The 17,111-nt window shown below is 46.5% G+C and overlaps 2 protein-coding genes across 2 annotated transcripts; one reads left to right on the forward strand and one right to left on the reverse strand.

The window, feature by feature from the left end:
• Positions 1-166: 166 nt before the first annotated feature.
• Positions 167-15,066, reverse strand: MGYG_02446 (midasin; the record flags this gene model as incomplete). Its single annotated transcript, XM_003174869.1, has 3 exons — positions 167-6,985; positions 7,051-7,803; positions 7,852-15,066. 3 exons carry the CDS (start codon positions 15,064-15,066, stop codon positions 167-169), a joined length of 14,787 nt encoding a protein of 4,928 aa, XP_003174917.1.
• A 407-nt stretch (positions 15,067-15,473) lies between these two features.
• On the forward strand, positions 15,474-17,101 carry MGYG_02447 (chloride channel protein 3; the record flags this gene model as incomplete). The annotated part of the gene is made up of 6 exons (XM_003174870.1): positions 15,474-15,556; positions 15,610-16,148; positions 16,207-16,463; positions 16,515-16,629; positions 16,685-16,776; positions 16,829-17,101. Coding segments are annotated over 6 exons (1,359 nt in total), but the record flags the coding sequence as incomplete, so codon positions are not given.
• Between the last annotated feature and the right edge of the window lie 10 nt (positions 17,102-17,111).

A 17,111-nucleotide genomic window follows, 5' to 3' on the forward strand; every position in this document is an offset into this window, starting at 1 on the left:
ACAGTACTTACAGTTCAAGGCTAGACCTTTAGAGAATTTCGAGAGTATCTAGGGTATTGTATACGGTATCATAGTAGAAGATTGAACAAAGGCCTAAGTCTAGTTTGAAAATATTTCTATAGCTAGTATACGCTATAATACAAACAAGGGGAATATGTCTAAACTTTTATGAGGATATTTCCACCACCTCTGCAAACCATTGTTTTAACGCCAAAGACAAAACAGCCGGTAACTCCTGAACATTTCTTACAATCAAATAATAAGGGAACGGAAAGCCATCCAGATACTTCTTCATCTTCCACTTTCCCTCGCCAGGCCCGGATCCGCTGGATTCAAAAGTTGCCTGGGAGAGGTTCATAATCGAACGGCTCTCTTCCTGAACTGCATCAACAATAATAAAAACAAGCATTATACGCTCTTCATGCGCCTGGCGGACGAGGCGAGCAATTCTGTCATGGTCTTCACAAATGCCGTCGGATATAATCAACTCCAATTGCCACAAATCACCCGAAGACGATGAGGATGGCCTCTTGGCTCTAGCTTCGCGGAAAAGAGCAATAGAATCTGCAATGAGCTGCCGTACGTTTGTGCCGGTTTGTTTATAGCTGAAGTGCTGGAATACCTGTGACCCGGCTTCGGAGGAGAACGGCTTTCCAAAGTCATGGGCAACACGGATGTGTTCCTCGTTTCCAAAACTGACAATGCACAGATCACCGGTCTCTAGCATGCTCAAACTCCTTGCAACTAAAGCGAGAGTCTGGAATGCAAGCTGGCCGCTCGCACCTTCAAGCATGGATTTGCTATCATCTACTGCGAGCATGATTTGATAATTGCGCTTCGAAGGTACGGATCGACGCATCCATATCTTGTCACGCTTATACTGAGAGGCAATATAAGGGATAATACGTTTTATGTTCAGCCGCTTGCCTGTTCTGAAGTCGCCCCTGAGTTTGGTTGCCATGGTTGGCGCAAGAATAAGGCGTAGTTGTTCCGTCAAGGATAGGGAAAGCTCATGCGTAATAGACTCGTAATGAGTCCACAGCCGACGAGCTTCATCTGGAGGTGTCAGGGGGGTAAGATCGGATGATATGTTAATGATGGAAAGATGGTTATCAACATCATCGAGCTCGTCTTTCTCCTGTGCTGTGGTACCCTCATCCGCATAGGAGGAATCTATACCATTACCAGACCGTGAGATGGATGTAGTAGGTTGTTGCTGGTCAGTCGATACAACCGGAACATCAACATCCATCAGGTCCTCAAGATTGTTGACGTTGCTGTTGTCTTCCATCTCCTGTGCATCTGGTAGATACTCATTGTCTTGAGGTTTGAAGTCAGATTCTATTGCCTGAGACTGATTCATTGCTTGAGACTGCTCCTCATTTGCCTGGCCGAGGGCTTGGGTATCTGCAGTATCCTGTTCATCAGCTAGATGTTCAAAGTCTACATCTTTGTCTGCAATGTCCTGATCCTGAGTTTGTTCGTTCTCCTTCTCAGAAGCCTCCAGTATTTCACGGTGAGACCTATGCCATTGTTCAAGAATATCACCGAGCTTCTTGAATGCCTGAAGCTGTGGATCTTGCTTCTCATCATTACCTCCATCACCGGCTTCCTGGTTAGACTGCTTCCCCTGTTGACCCTGTTCTTCAACCCCTTTACTCTCCCCCTCACCATCCTCTTCCATTTTATTCGCTGGCTGATCAAGGGCTGCGTCTCCGGATGTGCCTTTTTCATTGCTCTGATCTTGTTCGACGCCAGCTGAAACCTGGTCACTGGGTGCAGTGTTGTCGGGGTCGGCCTTTTGTTGCTCATCTTCGACTGGTATAATATCCTCTTTATCTTCATCCTCACCAGCATCTGCCTGAGGTTCTGGGTCTTGTTCACCAGCCCCTTCTTCCTGTTGGCCATTTTCATCCACATGATCGTCTTCTAGGTTCTCCGCCATGTCAACATCAGGGCTTTCCGGCCTTGCATCTGGGTTGTCTTCCTTGGTATCCTCCGGAAGGTCATCTTGATCAGCAGCATCTTCCATAGACATCTCACTCATACCATCATCCGCCTCGGAGCCTTCATCCTCCTTTTTCTCGCCATCCAGGTCCATATCTTCTGGTAAATCAAGAACCTCATTCTCCTGCGCATGGGGATCGGTCACATCCATATCTTCGCGACCTACGCCCTCCTTCTCGTCATCAGGTGCTTCCTCATCACTCTCAACGGTTTCATGTTCCTCATCAGCTTCCTTCTTGGCTGATTCATCTTCCTTGCGCTGCTCTGTGGCAGCGGACATGTCCTCTGCTTTTTCCTCCCCTTTGCTCTCGTTGTTCTCGGTGTCTTTCTGTTCCTTATCATTTGCACCGTCCCACATCTTTTCATCTACCGCTGAAGGATCCCAGCCGTCAACACTCCCAACTTCTTCGTCTAAGTCATCATCGTCACCTTCATCAGCATCCGATTTGTCCTTTTCCTCTTCCTCGTCGTCTTTGGAATAATCACCCTCCTGGCCCTCCAATTCTTCATTATCCATGTTGACTGCATCATCTGTCCCTTCTATATCCTCTTTTTCACCATCTTCTTGTTTCTGCTGGGCAAGCTCCGAAAGGTCCTCATCATCCTGGACGTCTTTGCTTATGTCCTCCGCCCCTTCACCCTCTCCAAGCCCAGTACCGCTTTCCACCTTATCGCTCTGCTGGCCTTGCTGATCGGACGGTTCAGAAGGGCTGCAAAACCCTTCTGAGGCGACCTGCTTGAACGATTTACCCAGAGTGTACCCCAATTTGCACAGAGAATGATGGAAGGCGACATATCGATTGACAAGGTCCAAGCAGATGGCCTGATATTGTTCTAATATCGGCAAGCTAATACCGACCCCAGCAACTGCAATGCTCAACTCGTGATGATCGGAAATATTTCCAATCACATCAAATGCCGATTCCAGTTTAGAGGAAATATCATCAATGTGGAGTTCAGAGAGAGCCTTGGAAAACGAGGCATCAGTTTTGGATAACCAGGCGGGAGCCTCGGTTGAGATGGGGGCATTAGAGAAAGAACCCTGGACTCTTTGTACGGTCACAAGTATTGCATTCATTGCAACGAGGATAGACGAGTCAACATCCTTTACTGAAGTAATGGAGGAATCGTCAGGCTTCGATTGTAGAGCGACTCGAGAGTCACATTCTGTCCAAAAAAGTAGCTGATTGAGAGCAAAGGCAATCTCGGGTTGAGTTTTCATGAAAGTCAGTATTTCAGATTTCATACTGGCCAGCAAATCTTCGGCATCCACGACTATGTCCTGATGAGATTTAGAGGATAATCCATCAGGAAGAGTTGGAAGGTCGATAAGACGATTCTGTAACAAGATTGCAGACTTTCCCCATGAACCCAAAGATGATACGACTGCCGAGGAGTCGACAGAAGAGTGCCTGCTATGAATGTTGATAATCGTTGAAGACAGCTCAATGATTGTTGGCAGCCATTTAAGAGCGTGATATATTGTGCGCTGTGGGTTGGATGATGCTTCGCTGAGAAGCGTAGTCACTGCTGGACTGCTTGAAATAGCGGTAGCTAACTTGACGTTGTTAACTAGACACTCGATTGAAGCTAATGCGGGGGATAATGCCTCCCTTTGCCTCATTATCTGGTATAGAAGCCCTTCCGTAAATCCAGCACTCCGACCAGCTTCAACATTGCTCAAGTCTTCAGAGTAGTTTCGTGCCGCTTGACGTATGCTTGGAACTATATGAAGGAAACGGTGGAAGTATTTGTCTGCGCTCACGGACAAGGGGGCCAAGTGAGGGACGCTAAAGCTAGACGTAGTAGCGAGAACAAGACTAACGGAGCTTTGCTTGTCCAGTAAATCTGTTCCAAGATTTGATCTGAGACCCATATGACGGAGCTCTTTTAATTTTGCAGCATAGAAACTTCGTTTTTGGGTCTTGAGATGTTGGACTTCATCCTTGTTCTCTTCTGTCAGGGTCTTGGGTGTTCGCCTTTTGAAGTCGGAGATGGACGAAACCACGTCGGCCATAATGGCTTCAAGTTCAGTAGTAGCCTCAAACCCTGGCAAGGCGTTTTCATAAACCTGGTACATGTGTGTAGCGGTGGCATCTGGAGCTTGAAACCGAGCCGGTCGCTGGCTCCACAGCTCTTGGTTTTGCTGATAAAGGCTTAATGCAACAGGATTCACAGCCTGGGGAGGATGAGTTTGAGAGACTGCCATATTCTGGGTGTCCAGAGTCAGTTCTGGGATTTCTCTTGCAAGAAGCTCCTCGCAGGGCTGCGCCAGTAGTGCACGATACTTCCGGATGATTTTGAACAGTTTATGGTGAGACCGACGAGCACTTTCACGAAGTGCTGTGATGTTTGTATCTTTCCAACTTGCTAGTTGAACTTGTTCCTTTAACTCCTTCTCCAGTTTTTGCCGTCCATCTTTTAAGGAGGTTTGGACTAGAGAAGTGAAAGGACCATAGTGACCGAGAAGGTTATCAAGCGCTGAGATCACTTGACTCAAAGCTGGAAGGTCAGGGGAATAGAGGACCAGGAGTTGCTTGAACTTATCGATGAGGTCAATGCGGGATGAGAACTGGCCCATAGAGGTAGCATGTAGGAACTTCTCCAGTGTCGACAGGAGGCCTGAAATGTGGCTGTCTAGTGGCTGCTTTTCTTGTATTAATTGTAGTGGAACTGCTATGATGACCTCGTATGCCATGTACCACCAGGATGCAGCTTGTTCTAGGCATTTCTCGTCTTCCACGTCGAGCAAACGGGACCAGGTAGATAGCTCAAGGCGTCTCCAGTGGATTAGCGTCGAGGTCAGGTCATTATAGCAGTCGGCTGCAGAAAACTCTTTGCTTGCAACTGTTTGCCATTCATGCACATGTCCGTGAAGCTTCTCTGCCATTGTTATAAATTTAGCAAGTGGCTCCCCATGACGATACTTGAAGATTTTAGAGCACCATTCAATGACATCGGCAAGGGTTGCATGCTCAGGCCAGGATTCTTGTAGCTGCAAAAAGCGAACTTGCACTTTCTGAACAAGAGAAGCAAACTTATTTACTTCTTCTAGATTGGCATCAGTGTAAAAGTTGTAGTTAGCAGGTTTGCTTGGTCGATGAATGTCTTCCATGAGTAGGAAAATGGGCCCAAGGTGGAACTTGAGATCGACCTGCGGTATTGTTACCCCTAACCTACGGGATAATGACCCGACCAAGCGAAGACCCTCGCTGATTACATTCCTTAAGCGGGAAGTCCTGTTGTTAGACACGAAGAGGTCTCTGAAGGCTATGAAAAATTTCATACGAAGCCTGTCAGCATGAAGCTTGTTATTTTCGGTTTCGTTGCCGACCTCATCGTGGTCATCATCATAGGTAGGGAACATCTGAAGCATTTCCGCAGATTCCGACTCCTCATCGTGTTCAAAGGACCCTCTGTAATGGTAAAACTTGGACTTCTCTGCTTCCAGGGATTGGTCCTTTTCTAGCTTCTCTTTCCACGAGGAATACGCTCGGTCAAGGATGCCATGTAACATTTCCTTTTGAGAACAATCTGAGAGAGTCTGTTTATCAATATTTTGAGCAGCTCCTAGTAGCAGAAGCCTCTGAATGTCTACCTCTGTTGTTGCGCCTTGGGGTCCATTTGGAAAAGAACCCACAGCGAGTGATAGATCTGGCAACCTTGATCCCAAGAAAGGGGTTGCCGCGCAAAGATATTGGATTATGGACGAATATTGGGTAGAACATGCGGAGCTTTGACGGATCAACTCAATTCCCTGATCTAGGAGTTGGAGGAACCTGACAGGTAGTATGGTTATGTCCTCGTATCCAGGGCAGTTTTGGGTAAGACGACGGACAATCTGGCGGATGTTAAGTTGGAGCAGCGTCCCTGACGCTTGGGAAGTTATATCCTCGGGGACTGATCTGGTATTAGAATTTTGAGAGGCTGAGAGGATATGGTCAACGGGTTGATTCAAGATAGAGGTGAGAATGCTGGTGAATTGGGCTTGCACCTCATGCAGTTTTGAGATCCCAGGGCGGGTCACTGGAGTATTCGGGGGTACGGATCCAAGACGAGCGAGATCTTCTTTTGCACCTCGAATTCTTAAGGTCAATGTTTGACCAGAAAACAAAAGCTCACATGTCTTGAGGCAATCCAATCTAGTGGCCTTTTCATCCTGCCTCTGCAAATGGAGCTTATGCTCAACAGCCAGGCGAAGGGAGGGATCAAATGGCCGGTTTGGGACATAACGGTGTAGCAATACCAGAGACAGCCTGACAAAAAGCTCTCCAAGTTGACCGATAGCCTCTTCACTAGCTTGCGTCTTGCCAAAATTTCCGAGTAAAACTGGAATTTTATCCCCTAGAAAATCGAAGAATACATTTTCTGGAACTCCTAGATAGCTTTGGCCGGTCGAACTAGCAAATTGTAAACCGTCGCATCCTCCTGTGCACAGTTGTTGCAACCTTTGCATCGCTGTATCTAGAGAGCCTTGATCTGCCAAGTCAGCATGACAACGTATAAACTCCTTCAATAACTCTACCATCTGATACCCAAGGATAGTAGGCTGATGGGTACATAGTTGAGAGGTGTTTGCGGCTAGCCCATTCAATAGGAGGTTAATTTCGGATCCTAGAAGGTCCATCTGGCCAAGAGGGACCTGGTCGATGTCTTCAAATTTCTGGACAAGAGAATTGGAGATATCTCCAAGTAATGCCAATGGGCCGTAGTTAGAATTTTGGCTTCCCAAGTATTGCGTAAGTTTAGACAGTAGTCCAGGGACTGCACTAGCAATGGCCGATATGTCACCAGGACAGGATTCTCTCCCAGCTAGTAGTTTAATAGATCCGGGGAGCAGTCCAGGATGTGAGGACCCAGCCTCTATCAGATCATTATATTGGCATAATGCTTCAAACTCTTTAGCAAAGTGAGGAGAGTCATAGACATCACATTTCAAAGATTGTGCCTCAAAACGACTTATTATTGTATTCAATTCCTGAAGGAAATCATCAGTAAGAAGAATATGGAAAAATATATCAGGAATAAACCGCATTAACCTACAGGCAACAGGGACGTGCTATCCGCACCTCGTAAAATGGAAGTTTGGGCGTGGATGAATAGGTCATAAAGCCGGCCCAGCTCATGGATTGGGACCCGCGATTTCAAAGCTATCCGATCATATCTAGCTCGGAGCTCCTGGAACTGTGTCCCCCGTTCCAATTGGCTGGGATCGGTAGGCGTGGCAGGACGCCACGCATTCCACATACGTTGCATGCTCTCCCCACTGCTCAATTTCCAGTTGGCGTTGAACGAGGCTAGAAGCTCTTTAAACTGATTTCCAAGGTTGAGCTGCAGATTATCAAACTTAACAATGATGCTTTTTCCAATAAGAAGATATGTCAGAAAGATAGCATCATCCAAGAGATGGCATTGGGTTAATTGAAAAATGTCCCAGCAAAAATTCAAAATTTCTTCGAGTAGATGAGGGGCCTCGCCGGGACATGATTCCAATATCAACGACTCCAGGCATTCGCTTAGCGCATTGCAGCAGCCGTATAGGAAACTAGAAACTGGCTGGGTGGAATCTTTCAAATGCGACTGTATGGTTCCAGACGTAATCGATCGTTCTATGAGGCTCATTTCCCCCGATTTTTTACCCATTGAAGCAATTTCCGTCTGCAAAAGTTGCTGGTAAAACTGGACGGTTTGTAGTTGAAGTTCTTGCAACCTTGCTGCTTGAGAGAGCTTGGTCTCATAACTCCCTATTGATAGAGAAAACACAAGCCGTGGCTCATTGACAAGTGGATGAATAGGCTATTATAATGTTAAACAGACGTCTATATATGGGTAAGGAATACGGACCTCAATCTTTTCTTGGTTATTGACGTTTTGGCACGCAATAATTCCACCGGAGTCGGGGCCTACTAATCGACCAACAAGCGCGCCACGACACAGGAGAGTATTGTAGCTCTCAAACAACGATTCTGCGTTTTCCGGTGTCATGGCCGAGTCTTTAGACCACAGTTGTGCAAATCGTTTCATAGAGTGCTGAAGACATTCCATGTCCCGAGGGGATAGATGATCAAGCCCAATCCCGAGTGATCTAGGATTGCTCCTAAGTGAATTAGGGAAACAAACCATATTCTGGCACTCCCGAATACGGTATATGGCAGATTCATTCAAATATCTCGCCCCAGCTAAGTGTGAGCGGGTTATCTCATCTTTGAGAAAGAAAATTTCAATTGATCTGTTTCGCATCGCTCGGGATAGTTCGCCATGTCGCGGATCAACTGTTAAGAACAATCGAAAATCAGGGTGTGGTGTAACCACCTGTGCGAGGCCATCGGGAGACTTGCGTTCATTCACAATGAGGCACCCGTTAGGCTCCAGAAGAGAATTCAGCCGATCCAAAACAGTGGCATTGCAAAGATTGGCATTATCAAGTACCACCCAGCTACCTTGTTTCATAGCATGTATCAAAATGCCCTCGGTCCATTCAAACCCGGCCTCTCCATCTGCTCGTCCCGCGCAAATTTCCGTGCATTGCTCATAAATAGCGTGGAATATCTTGTCAGGGTAGTGTTGAGTTGCTTTAGAGAGGGGCCCCAAGACCTCTTGTGGAGTAAAAGAGCTATTCATCGTCATTTGGTATAATTGTACTAGCTCTTCACTAATGGCAGAGCTGCTATCTTTCGCCTGGGAGAAGATAGTGACAATGTGATATCTTAAAAGGCGAACTAGTTCGCTTGCAAATGAAAGGTATTGTCGGTGAGCATCTCTTTGCTCGAAACCCCCAATAAGATCCATGGCATCTGTATCAGAATTCAGGGCAAGTTCCACAAGTTTAGCACCGCTCAGAGCAGCAAGTCGTCGGATGCTAGAAGTCTTCCCACAGCCGGATGGCCCAACTAAAAGACAGGGCCAGGAATTCTCCACACAGAGCATCATTGACTCGGCGACATGCAAGCTTCGGGGAAAGTCTTTCGAATCATTGACTGACAACTCATACAACTGTAGATTTCGGTCTAACTTTCCCAGGCCAACTTGATACGAGTAAGGGCTGAGATTATGGAAGTAGTTTTTTGTTTCAGGGACAGTTCCGAATGTATCCTCATATAATCGAGAGATGAATAGCCGGTCAGCAGTAGTCCGGAACCTGTGTGAAATGATCACATCGAGATACTGCGAAGGCGATATTTCAGTAGGGCTGGAAGTAAGTAGTTTTAGCCAACGAGAGATATCTCGGAGGTTGACCTCCCAAGGGGCTCCAAGGGCTCCAAGCTGACGGTCAGTGAGTAGCTTTGTATTTAGTGTAGTAATAAATTCAACAAGCTTGTTGATTTTATCTTCTGGGCAGGCTGGGCTTAGCCTATGGCAAATGATTTGCAAATCATACGATGTAAACGAGTCCGCATACACAACAGTAAATCGGTTGACAAAAGATGCTGGAAGACCTTTTCTCCCACCTCCTTGATGGTGCGGATTTTGTGCTGCAAACAAGACAAAGTCAGGATGTCGTTTAAACGTTTGGCCAAGCTCCGCAATATAAATTTGCTGCCGGTGGTCGAGACAAGAGTTTAGTCCTTCGAGCACGGATTGTGAGGCTAGATTCATTTCATCCAATAAAACCCAACCGCCATGTTGCATGGCACGCAAAAACGGTGCATCGCTCCATGCAAAGCTACCAATGTCGCCTCCATCTACGGGTACGTCAGATCCAAATAGATCTGTTAAATCAGTCTGTTCGGACAGATTAATTCGTGTAAGCGGTACCCCAATTACCTGGGCCAATGCTGAAACGAGTGTTGTCTTTCCAACTCCTGGGCTTCCTTCTAACAGAATTGGTTTGCTGGATTGAAGTCCACGCGCAACACGGATCGTGTTGGACAGCGTCGTGGGCGCATCAAGTGCAAACTTGGAATCTGGGTTCGAATTAGGACCAAGAGATAGAGAGAATTGACCAATTTTCAAGTTATTTCCATCAAGTTGCATAGTCGAGTTCTGAGCATAGATTGATAGGGCGTCAACCGAAAATAGCGCCCCAAGCTTTTCTAAGGATGAGACTCTGTCTCTCTCAATGTCACCTGAGGTAGATGCTATTAATGCAGATGGGTTTGCACCAAGGCCATCGATATAGACAAGACAGGCACCGTGTATAACAGCGGAATGGGAATCTAGTTGGGTACAAGAGTTGATAAATTCCACCCACGCTAGTAAGTCGCGTACTGATATTGAAGATTGCGCTGAACCTCGAAATTTTTCCTTGAACCACTTTGCGAACGATACCATCCCTTGAGGCACATTATGCAGAGGTGATTTGATTTTCGCCTTTAGGATGGGCAGTATGTCGTCATCCTCTAAAAGTTCCGGAACCCAAATCTCTGTCAACCGATTCCTCAACGCAGCAGAAAGCTCTCGTTTCCCGTAATCACCACCAGGGTTCATAGTACCGAGGAATTGAAAGCCATCAGCAGCAGTTACAAGAGAGTCAACGGGCCCTTTCTCAGCAAGGAGTACAGTCCTTGTAGTTTCCAGCACACTGTTAAGCCGCTCTAGGACAGAATCGTCTGCGAGAGACAGCTCGTCAAGGAGGAAATGCTGTCCAGTTTTCATGGCACTGACTAAACTTCCATCAGACCATTCAAAAAGAGAATTTGCTCTTGTTATATTGGTCTTAATTTTGTGGATAAGGTCTGGGTCACAATGGCCTAAGGCCGAATTCTCCACAGCATAGAACGCGCTTTTCAGGCCATCAAAGGAGGTAAATGGTCCAGTATGATTTTCATGGGCTTGTTCTAAGACTAGGGGTATATCCACCTCAAGTTGCTGAATGATTGAAGCTCGGTTCCTTATAGGTCGTTGTGAGCCAATAAGGTCTCCTGTTTCCAGATTGATATGAGCGTTGACAATAAAAAGCTCTTTGCCATAAGCTTCTGCAATTGCCTGACATATCTGAGTTTTACCACACCCAGTCTCCCCGACTAGGAGAACAGGTTCATTATGCTCAATAGCTTCAGACACAAGAATAAAGAGCCTCCTCATGGCGGGTGTCCAGACAATATTAGATGAAACTGCTGAAGACAAATGTTTCAGGCGTGATTCAACAACAGATTTACTGTATATCTCGGTTTCATCTAGCCTCACGCCCATGACCTTTTCTATTACTCTTTTCACAGCATCCCTCTCCTGGCGATTCCTGACTCTTTCGGCAAGAAGCATAAAACCATGCACAGCCAACTGTTCCCGGTCATCTGCACGCCTCATTGCCCATCTAAATAGGTCACGGAGGGTCGCAAAACTATTTCTTTGCTCGAAAAGCCGATTCGACTGGCGTAGGATAGATAGCTGTCGATATACGGAGACAATCCGGGTGCAGAATGAAGGTGGGATCTGTGAACGTTCTTTCAAGATAAACTCGAGTTCGTCTTCTGGTATGTCATCGAAATGCAGTTCAAGAAATCGATTCCTGAATGCACGAGACAATACCTTTCTTCCTCCATAAAGGCCAGCAGGGTTCTGAGTAGCAAATAACATGAAGTTAGGATGTGGGTGAACTATTTCTTGCGTTTCGGGGATGAAAAGTTCCCTGTTGTCATCAAGTAGACGGTTTAGGGCCTCAAGAACGTCAGTAGGTGCAAGATTCAGTTCGTCAAGTACAATCCAGTATCCTCTTTTCAATGCCTCGACAAGGACGCCGTCCTGGTATTTTAGAGTGCCGTCTTCAGAAGTAGCGTAAGAACCAAGATATTCCTGAAGATCCGTGTGTTCATGGTTATTGATTCTTACAAATCGGTTTCCGGAAAGTTTGGCAAGGTGCTCAACCATGCTGGTTTTTCCAGAGGACGTAGGTCCTTGTAATAGAATAGGAAATCGCCGAGTTGAACTGGCCCGGACAAGATTCATAAGATTCCTTTCAATAAAAGGGGTAATGATGTAGTGAGGTTGAGACTCAGGTGGGAAATCACCCTTTTGCATCCAATAATGCTTATATTGAACATAAGCCGCCCCATCATTGACCTCTCGGGGTGTTTGGGATAGTATGGACCTTGCATTCCCAACTTTTCCGAATATATGTTTCTCCAGCAAAGGGATAACCAGACGTTCAGAATCCTTGCTCAAAAGCGTTAAAAAGCTCATAGAGAAGCCTTCATATGTAGCACGACGAACTCCATATACATGCGCCTGATCAGTCACATACATTAAAGTGCGGACAAGAGTTCTGATACTGAAATGAGGCCTATGACCAGCACCGTCAGTCAGTTGATTCTCCATAGCTAATCGTTTTGTTTCGAGGTAGACATTTGCAAGATCCGAGGCAACGCGAGAATCATGATTCAGCAAGAGGCCAAGGTAGGTACGTATCAGACTGAGCAGGTCGTCTATGTCGCTGTCTGGAGATCTGACATAGAGCTCTGTAAATCTCGATCTCAACCCAGGTGCAAGGTCACGCTTCCCTGCATCCGTGGCAGGATTCATGGCTCCAAAGATTCGGAAACTTGGATGACCAATAACTCGTTCCATTTCGCCAGCTTCTGAGAGCAGTACTGAAGGATTACCATCTCGCCCATGGTGCAGTAAACTTGCAATACTTTCTAAAGTGTCAGGTGATGCAAGGTTGATCTCATCTAGAAGCACCCATTCCCCATTTCTCAAGGCCTTAACAATCTTTCCTTGAACAAAAGCGAATGAAAATTTGACATCCCCCTGTAGAACTCTGGCTTCAAACTCCCTCAAGTCCGAGGTGAATGAGGACCATTTTGTCAATAATGCGCTATATTTTGGACCATCAAGCTTCCTCTTTTTCGTTGGTTGTTCTGCTGCCTCTTTGAGATCTGCTTGGGCTTTTTTGGAGGTACCAAATAAGTCCGAAACCATTTTGACGGCCTCATTTAGCACATTGACTAGACGAGGCCAATTTCCAGCAGCAACACTCTTTGTAACGGAAGATAGGAATTTCTGGTTTTTCTTGACCGAGAACGTTGATTCAAACAAGGCATTGAATTCGTCCACCAGCGGTATTGCTATAGATCGAAGATTAACAGGCTTGTACCCTCCCAGAAGATCCGAAGCCTCGCTTTGTTGGGATAAATTGACAACTGTCAATCTCTGGTTTAGGAGTGCCGCTAGTTGTTGAACGACGGCGGTCTTACCAATACCAGTCTCCCCAACGAGTAATATGGGCTCTGACACTTGAAGGGCAGCAGCAGCTTGTTCCATGAGCCGTAGCGAACTCTTCGTCGCTGCAAAAGATTTAGTTTGATTAGCCTTTACCCCTGCCATACTCCGTGACTTTATCTTCGAGCAGATTTCCCTTCCAATAAATAATTCCGAAAGCTCATCAGAATAAGTTGGCACACGTTCTGATAGGCAAAATTTCCATTTCTGTGGAGGAATATGCATTTCTTCAGCGATGTTGCTTGCAAGTGCTAAGCGGAGCTCATTATTTGGGATATGAGCTGCAAAACAGTCAACAGCATCCATGAAAATTTCGTCGTCTATCCGAGCCGGTACCGACTCATTCCCCTTGTTAATCCCTAGCTTTCGTAACCGGGTTTCGACCCTGTTGCAAAATTTCATCAAATCGCGGAGGCCAATTGGTCTTCCTTGTACTCGCCTAGACATCCCAGGTCCAAGGGAGGTGGAGATAATTCGGGAATAGAGTGTTAAGAAAGTATCAGCATATCGGGTAATGTCAAGTAGAGGGAATTCATTCTTGATTATTTGTGAGATCTCTTCCACTGGCAAGGGTGATATCCGAATCGTTTTCCACAGACGGCCGCCCAACATTGTCATCCCTGGCGCCACATCATCCCCTCTACTATTCAAAAAGGACCTCATTGTTGCGATAATGCGAAATCCTTCGGCACAACGAATGTGTTCTCGACGACTCGGAATAACAAGTTCCCTGTTCTCAATCAAGGGTAATATGACTGAAATCACTTCGGCGGGTGCACGATCTAAGTCTTCAATTAATACCCACCTTCCCTCCCTTGCAGCTTGGGTCAAGACTCCCGGTTGCCATTTGAAACTGCCACTTTGTCCTGAAGTGGAGTATACACCTAGTAAACTTTTTGAATCTGTCTGTTCGTTTAAATGTAGGGTTATCATTGAGGATGATATGCCCATTTCACTTGCAGCTTCCATTACCAGAGACGTTTTCCCAGCCCCAGGTTGTCCAATGAGTAATAAAGGATCCTGGGATAGGAGTGCTTCTCCCACCTGGCGCAGATTGCCCTCAACAGCAGGCGTGTGTACCAGTTTGAATGGCTGAGAATTAGTGTTCTGCTTCAGAGTAGGAACAAGAACGCCACCAATTTCTGCCGTATAATTTGATGACCGGAAATGCTTGATCCATAGCGCGAAAAAGCTTCTGTTGCGGTTTTGACGGGCATAATCAAGAGCTGCTTCAAAATCTTTATATCTTTGTTCCTCCCAGAAGCTGATCAATCTGAAATCAATAACCTGGCCCTCCCAGGTATTGTCAAGAGGGCCGTCACCGCAATAACGGTGAAGCATGTTCTCTAAAATGGCATCTGCAGCCTTTATATGCAGACAGAAGCAGCGGACTGCCATGCAGCGTATGGCATTATTTGTATGTGAGAACAGAGCTTGAAGCTGGCTAGGAAATACATAGGGTGAAAATGTGTCCGCATCGAAACTTAACAGCCGAAAAGCCGAGAGGAGTAACGAGAGAAGTGACTCATCCTTAATACTTGAAGAGTCCGATAGACGCTGCTCTGAGAACAGTGGTAAGCCCACATTCTGAGCTTGGAGAACTTTCTCAGCGAACGATCGTAGGTATGGAGAATGCGGCAAAATCCGTGAAAATGCCGATATGACATGTTCGAGATGAACAGTCAAGTCTAGTAGAAGCCACCGGGCAGCTATATCCACAAATACTGGCTCAAATAATGGGAATAATGTAGCCGTATAGCTCGGGTCTAGAGCTGCCAGTACCAGTTGATCCTGCTGGGTATTGGCTGGAGCTTCGAGAATTGATTGAGCCAGCTCCTCTGGTAGTTGATGTAAAAGACCGGGCTCTATCGAGAACTCCGGTGAAGCTGGTAAAGCCTCCATCTCGAGGGCCTCTACGCAGCGCGACGTTTTCTCCTGTAGACACAGGGACATTGGATGTCTTGATATCAAAATCAAAATCTCAAAAAATTTCCTTATCGAGATACTTTTCTGCCGAAACTCTAATTCTGCCGCGCCTCACCGCATTGAAGATAACTCACGTGATATCCGGCCTTATTTCGCGCATTGACCAGCTAAGCAGATACGGATAAAGAAAGCAATTTGCAGGCAACAGGTTGTCATTAGCTACTGCTGCAGGACAGAGAACCGGCTCCCGAATGCGTATATATATGTGACAGAGGGAGAGATGTTAGCTATCGTTGCGTGATTGTGTTTGCATAAACCTGGAGGGCAGCACAGATCCCGTCACGCGAGATGGAATGGCGGTGCCTGGGGAGCTATCAATAGACATGGCCGATACGATTAGCACTGACCAGCCAGACGACGGAATTTCACAGTCATTTAGTGGGAGTCGGGAATCACCAGAAGAACCGTAAGTCAGCCGGCCACAGCTAGTCTTCGAGCCACTTCTAACTTATCTTAAAGGATCACATTTAAGCGCAGACAGAAACCTCCATCACGTTTCGGTCTCCACAACATATTCGGCGGCGCAAACGATTCACTGTTCCCATCCCATAGCCGTCTTAGAAGCGTTGATGAGAGCCCGCGGAGCTCACGACCCGGTACAGCGACCCAGAATACTAGCAGAGAACATGGCAATGGTTCCGGCACGTCTCACAAGCCAGGGGCGCCGATGGACTGGTACATCGAAGGACCCGGAAGAAGGGTAGGGTATGACAATTTGACGGCCATTGACTGGATATTCGAATATACAAAGGAGAGACAACGGATACGGCACCTGAACGCCAATAACCCTGGCCTACTTGGCACATTTAGGCAATTGCTAGATGCCAGCCAGGTTTGGCTGGTTTTGGTTATGACTGGTTTAGCCGTCGGTCTTCTAGCAGGATACATCGATATTGCGAGTCGCTGGCTTGCTGATATAAAAGTGGGATACTGTCGGTCGGGTGTTGAAGGGGGTAAATTTTACCTCAATCGCAGTTTTTGCTGCTGGGGATATGACGGTACGAAGCACTGAGGAGATCAAGATGTTTCTACACACACATATGCTTACATTATTAGATCCATCCAACTGCAAACATTGGATTCTGTGGCGCGATGCTTTTAACATCAAGTCCAATGCTGGTGGTTTTGTTGCAGAGTACATGGTCTTTATCATGTATTCAATTCTGTTCGCCACCTGTGCAGCAGTCCTAGTCACATCCTATGCAACTCACGCTAAGCACAGCGGTATCCCTGAAATCAAGACGATCTTAGGGGGATTCGTGATCAAAAAGTTTATGGGACTATGGACTTTAATGATCAAATCCGTTGGTTTGGTAGGTGCCTTGATGTCTCCGTAATTGGTACTGGGGCTTACTCTCTTCTAGTGCCTTTCTGTGGCCTCCGGTATGTGGTTAGGAAAAGAGGGCCCTTTGGTTCATGTCGCATGCTGCTGTGCAAACGTGATCATGAAACCATTCAGCAGCCTCAATCACAACGAGGGTGAGCACCATTCAAATATAGCTTACTCTTTCACCCGGTTCTAACGGTTATATAGCACGGAAAAGAGAGGTTCTATCTGCAGCTGCAGCTGCCGGGATATCAGTAGCTTTCGGATCTCCCATAGGAGGCGTGCTGTTCAGTCTGGAGGTACGGTGTCATATACCCCTTTACCAACCGCTTTATCACTAACTCCAAGCAGCAACTTTCTTACTACTTCCCCGATAAAACCATGTGGCAAAGCTTTGTTTGTGCCATGGCTGCAGCAATCTCTCTTCGAGCGGTCAACCCGTTCCGCACTGGGAATATCGTTCTTTATCAAGTCACTGATTCTCAAGGATGGCATCCCATCGAGATTATACCATTTATCTTACTCGGCATTTTTGGCGGCCTTTACGGTGGACTTTTCATCAAGCTGAACATGAAAATTTCTAAATGGCGAAAGTCTCGAGAATTTTCGTTCCCGGTGCTCGAAGTCCTCGGAA

Source organism: Nannizzia gypsea, genomic scaffold, assembly GCF_000150975.2.
Source record: "Nannizzia gypsea CBS 118893 supercont1.2 genomic scaffold, whole genome shotgun sequence".
Classification (NCBI taxonomy): Eukaryota; Fungi; Ascomycota; class Eurotiomycetes; order Onygenales; family Arthrodermataceae; genus Nannizzia; species Nannizzia gypsea.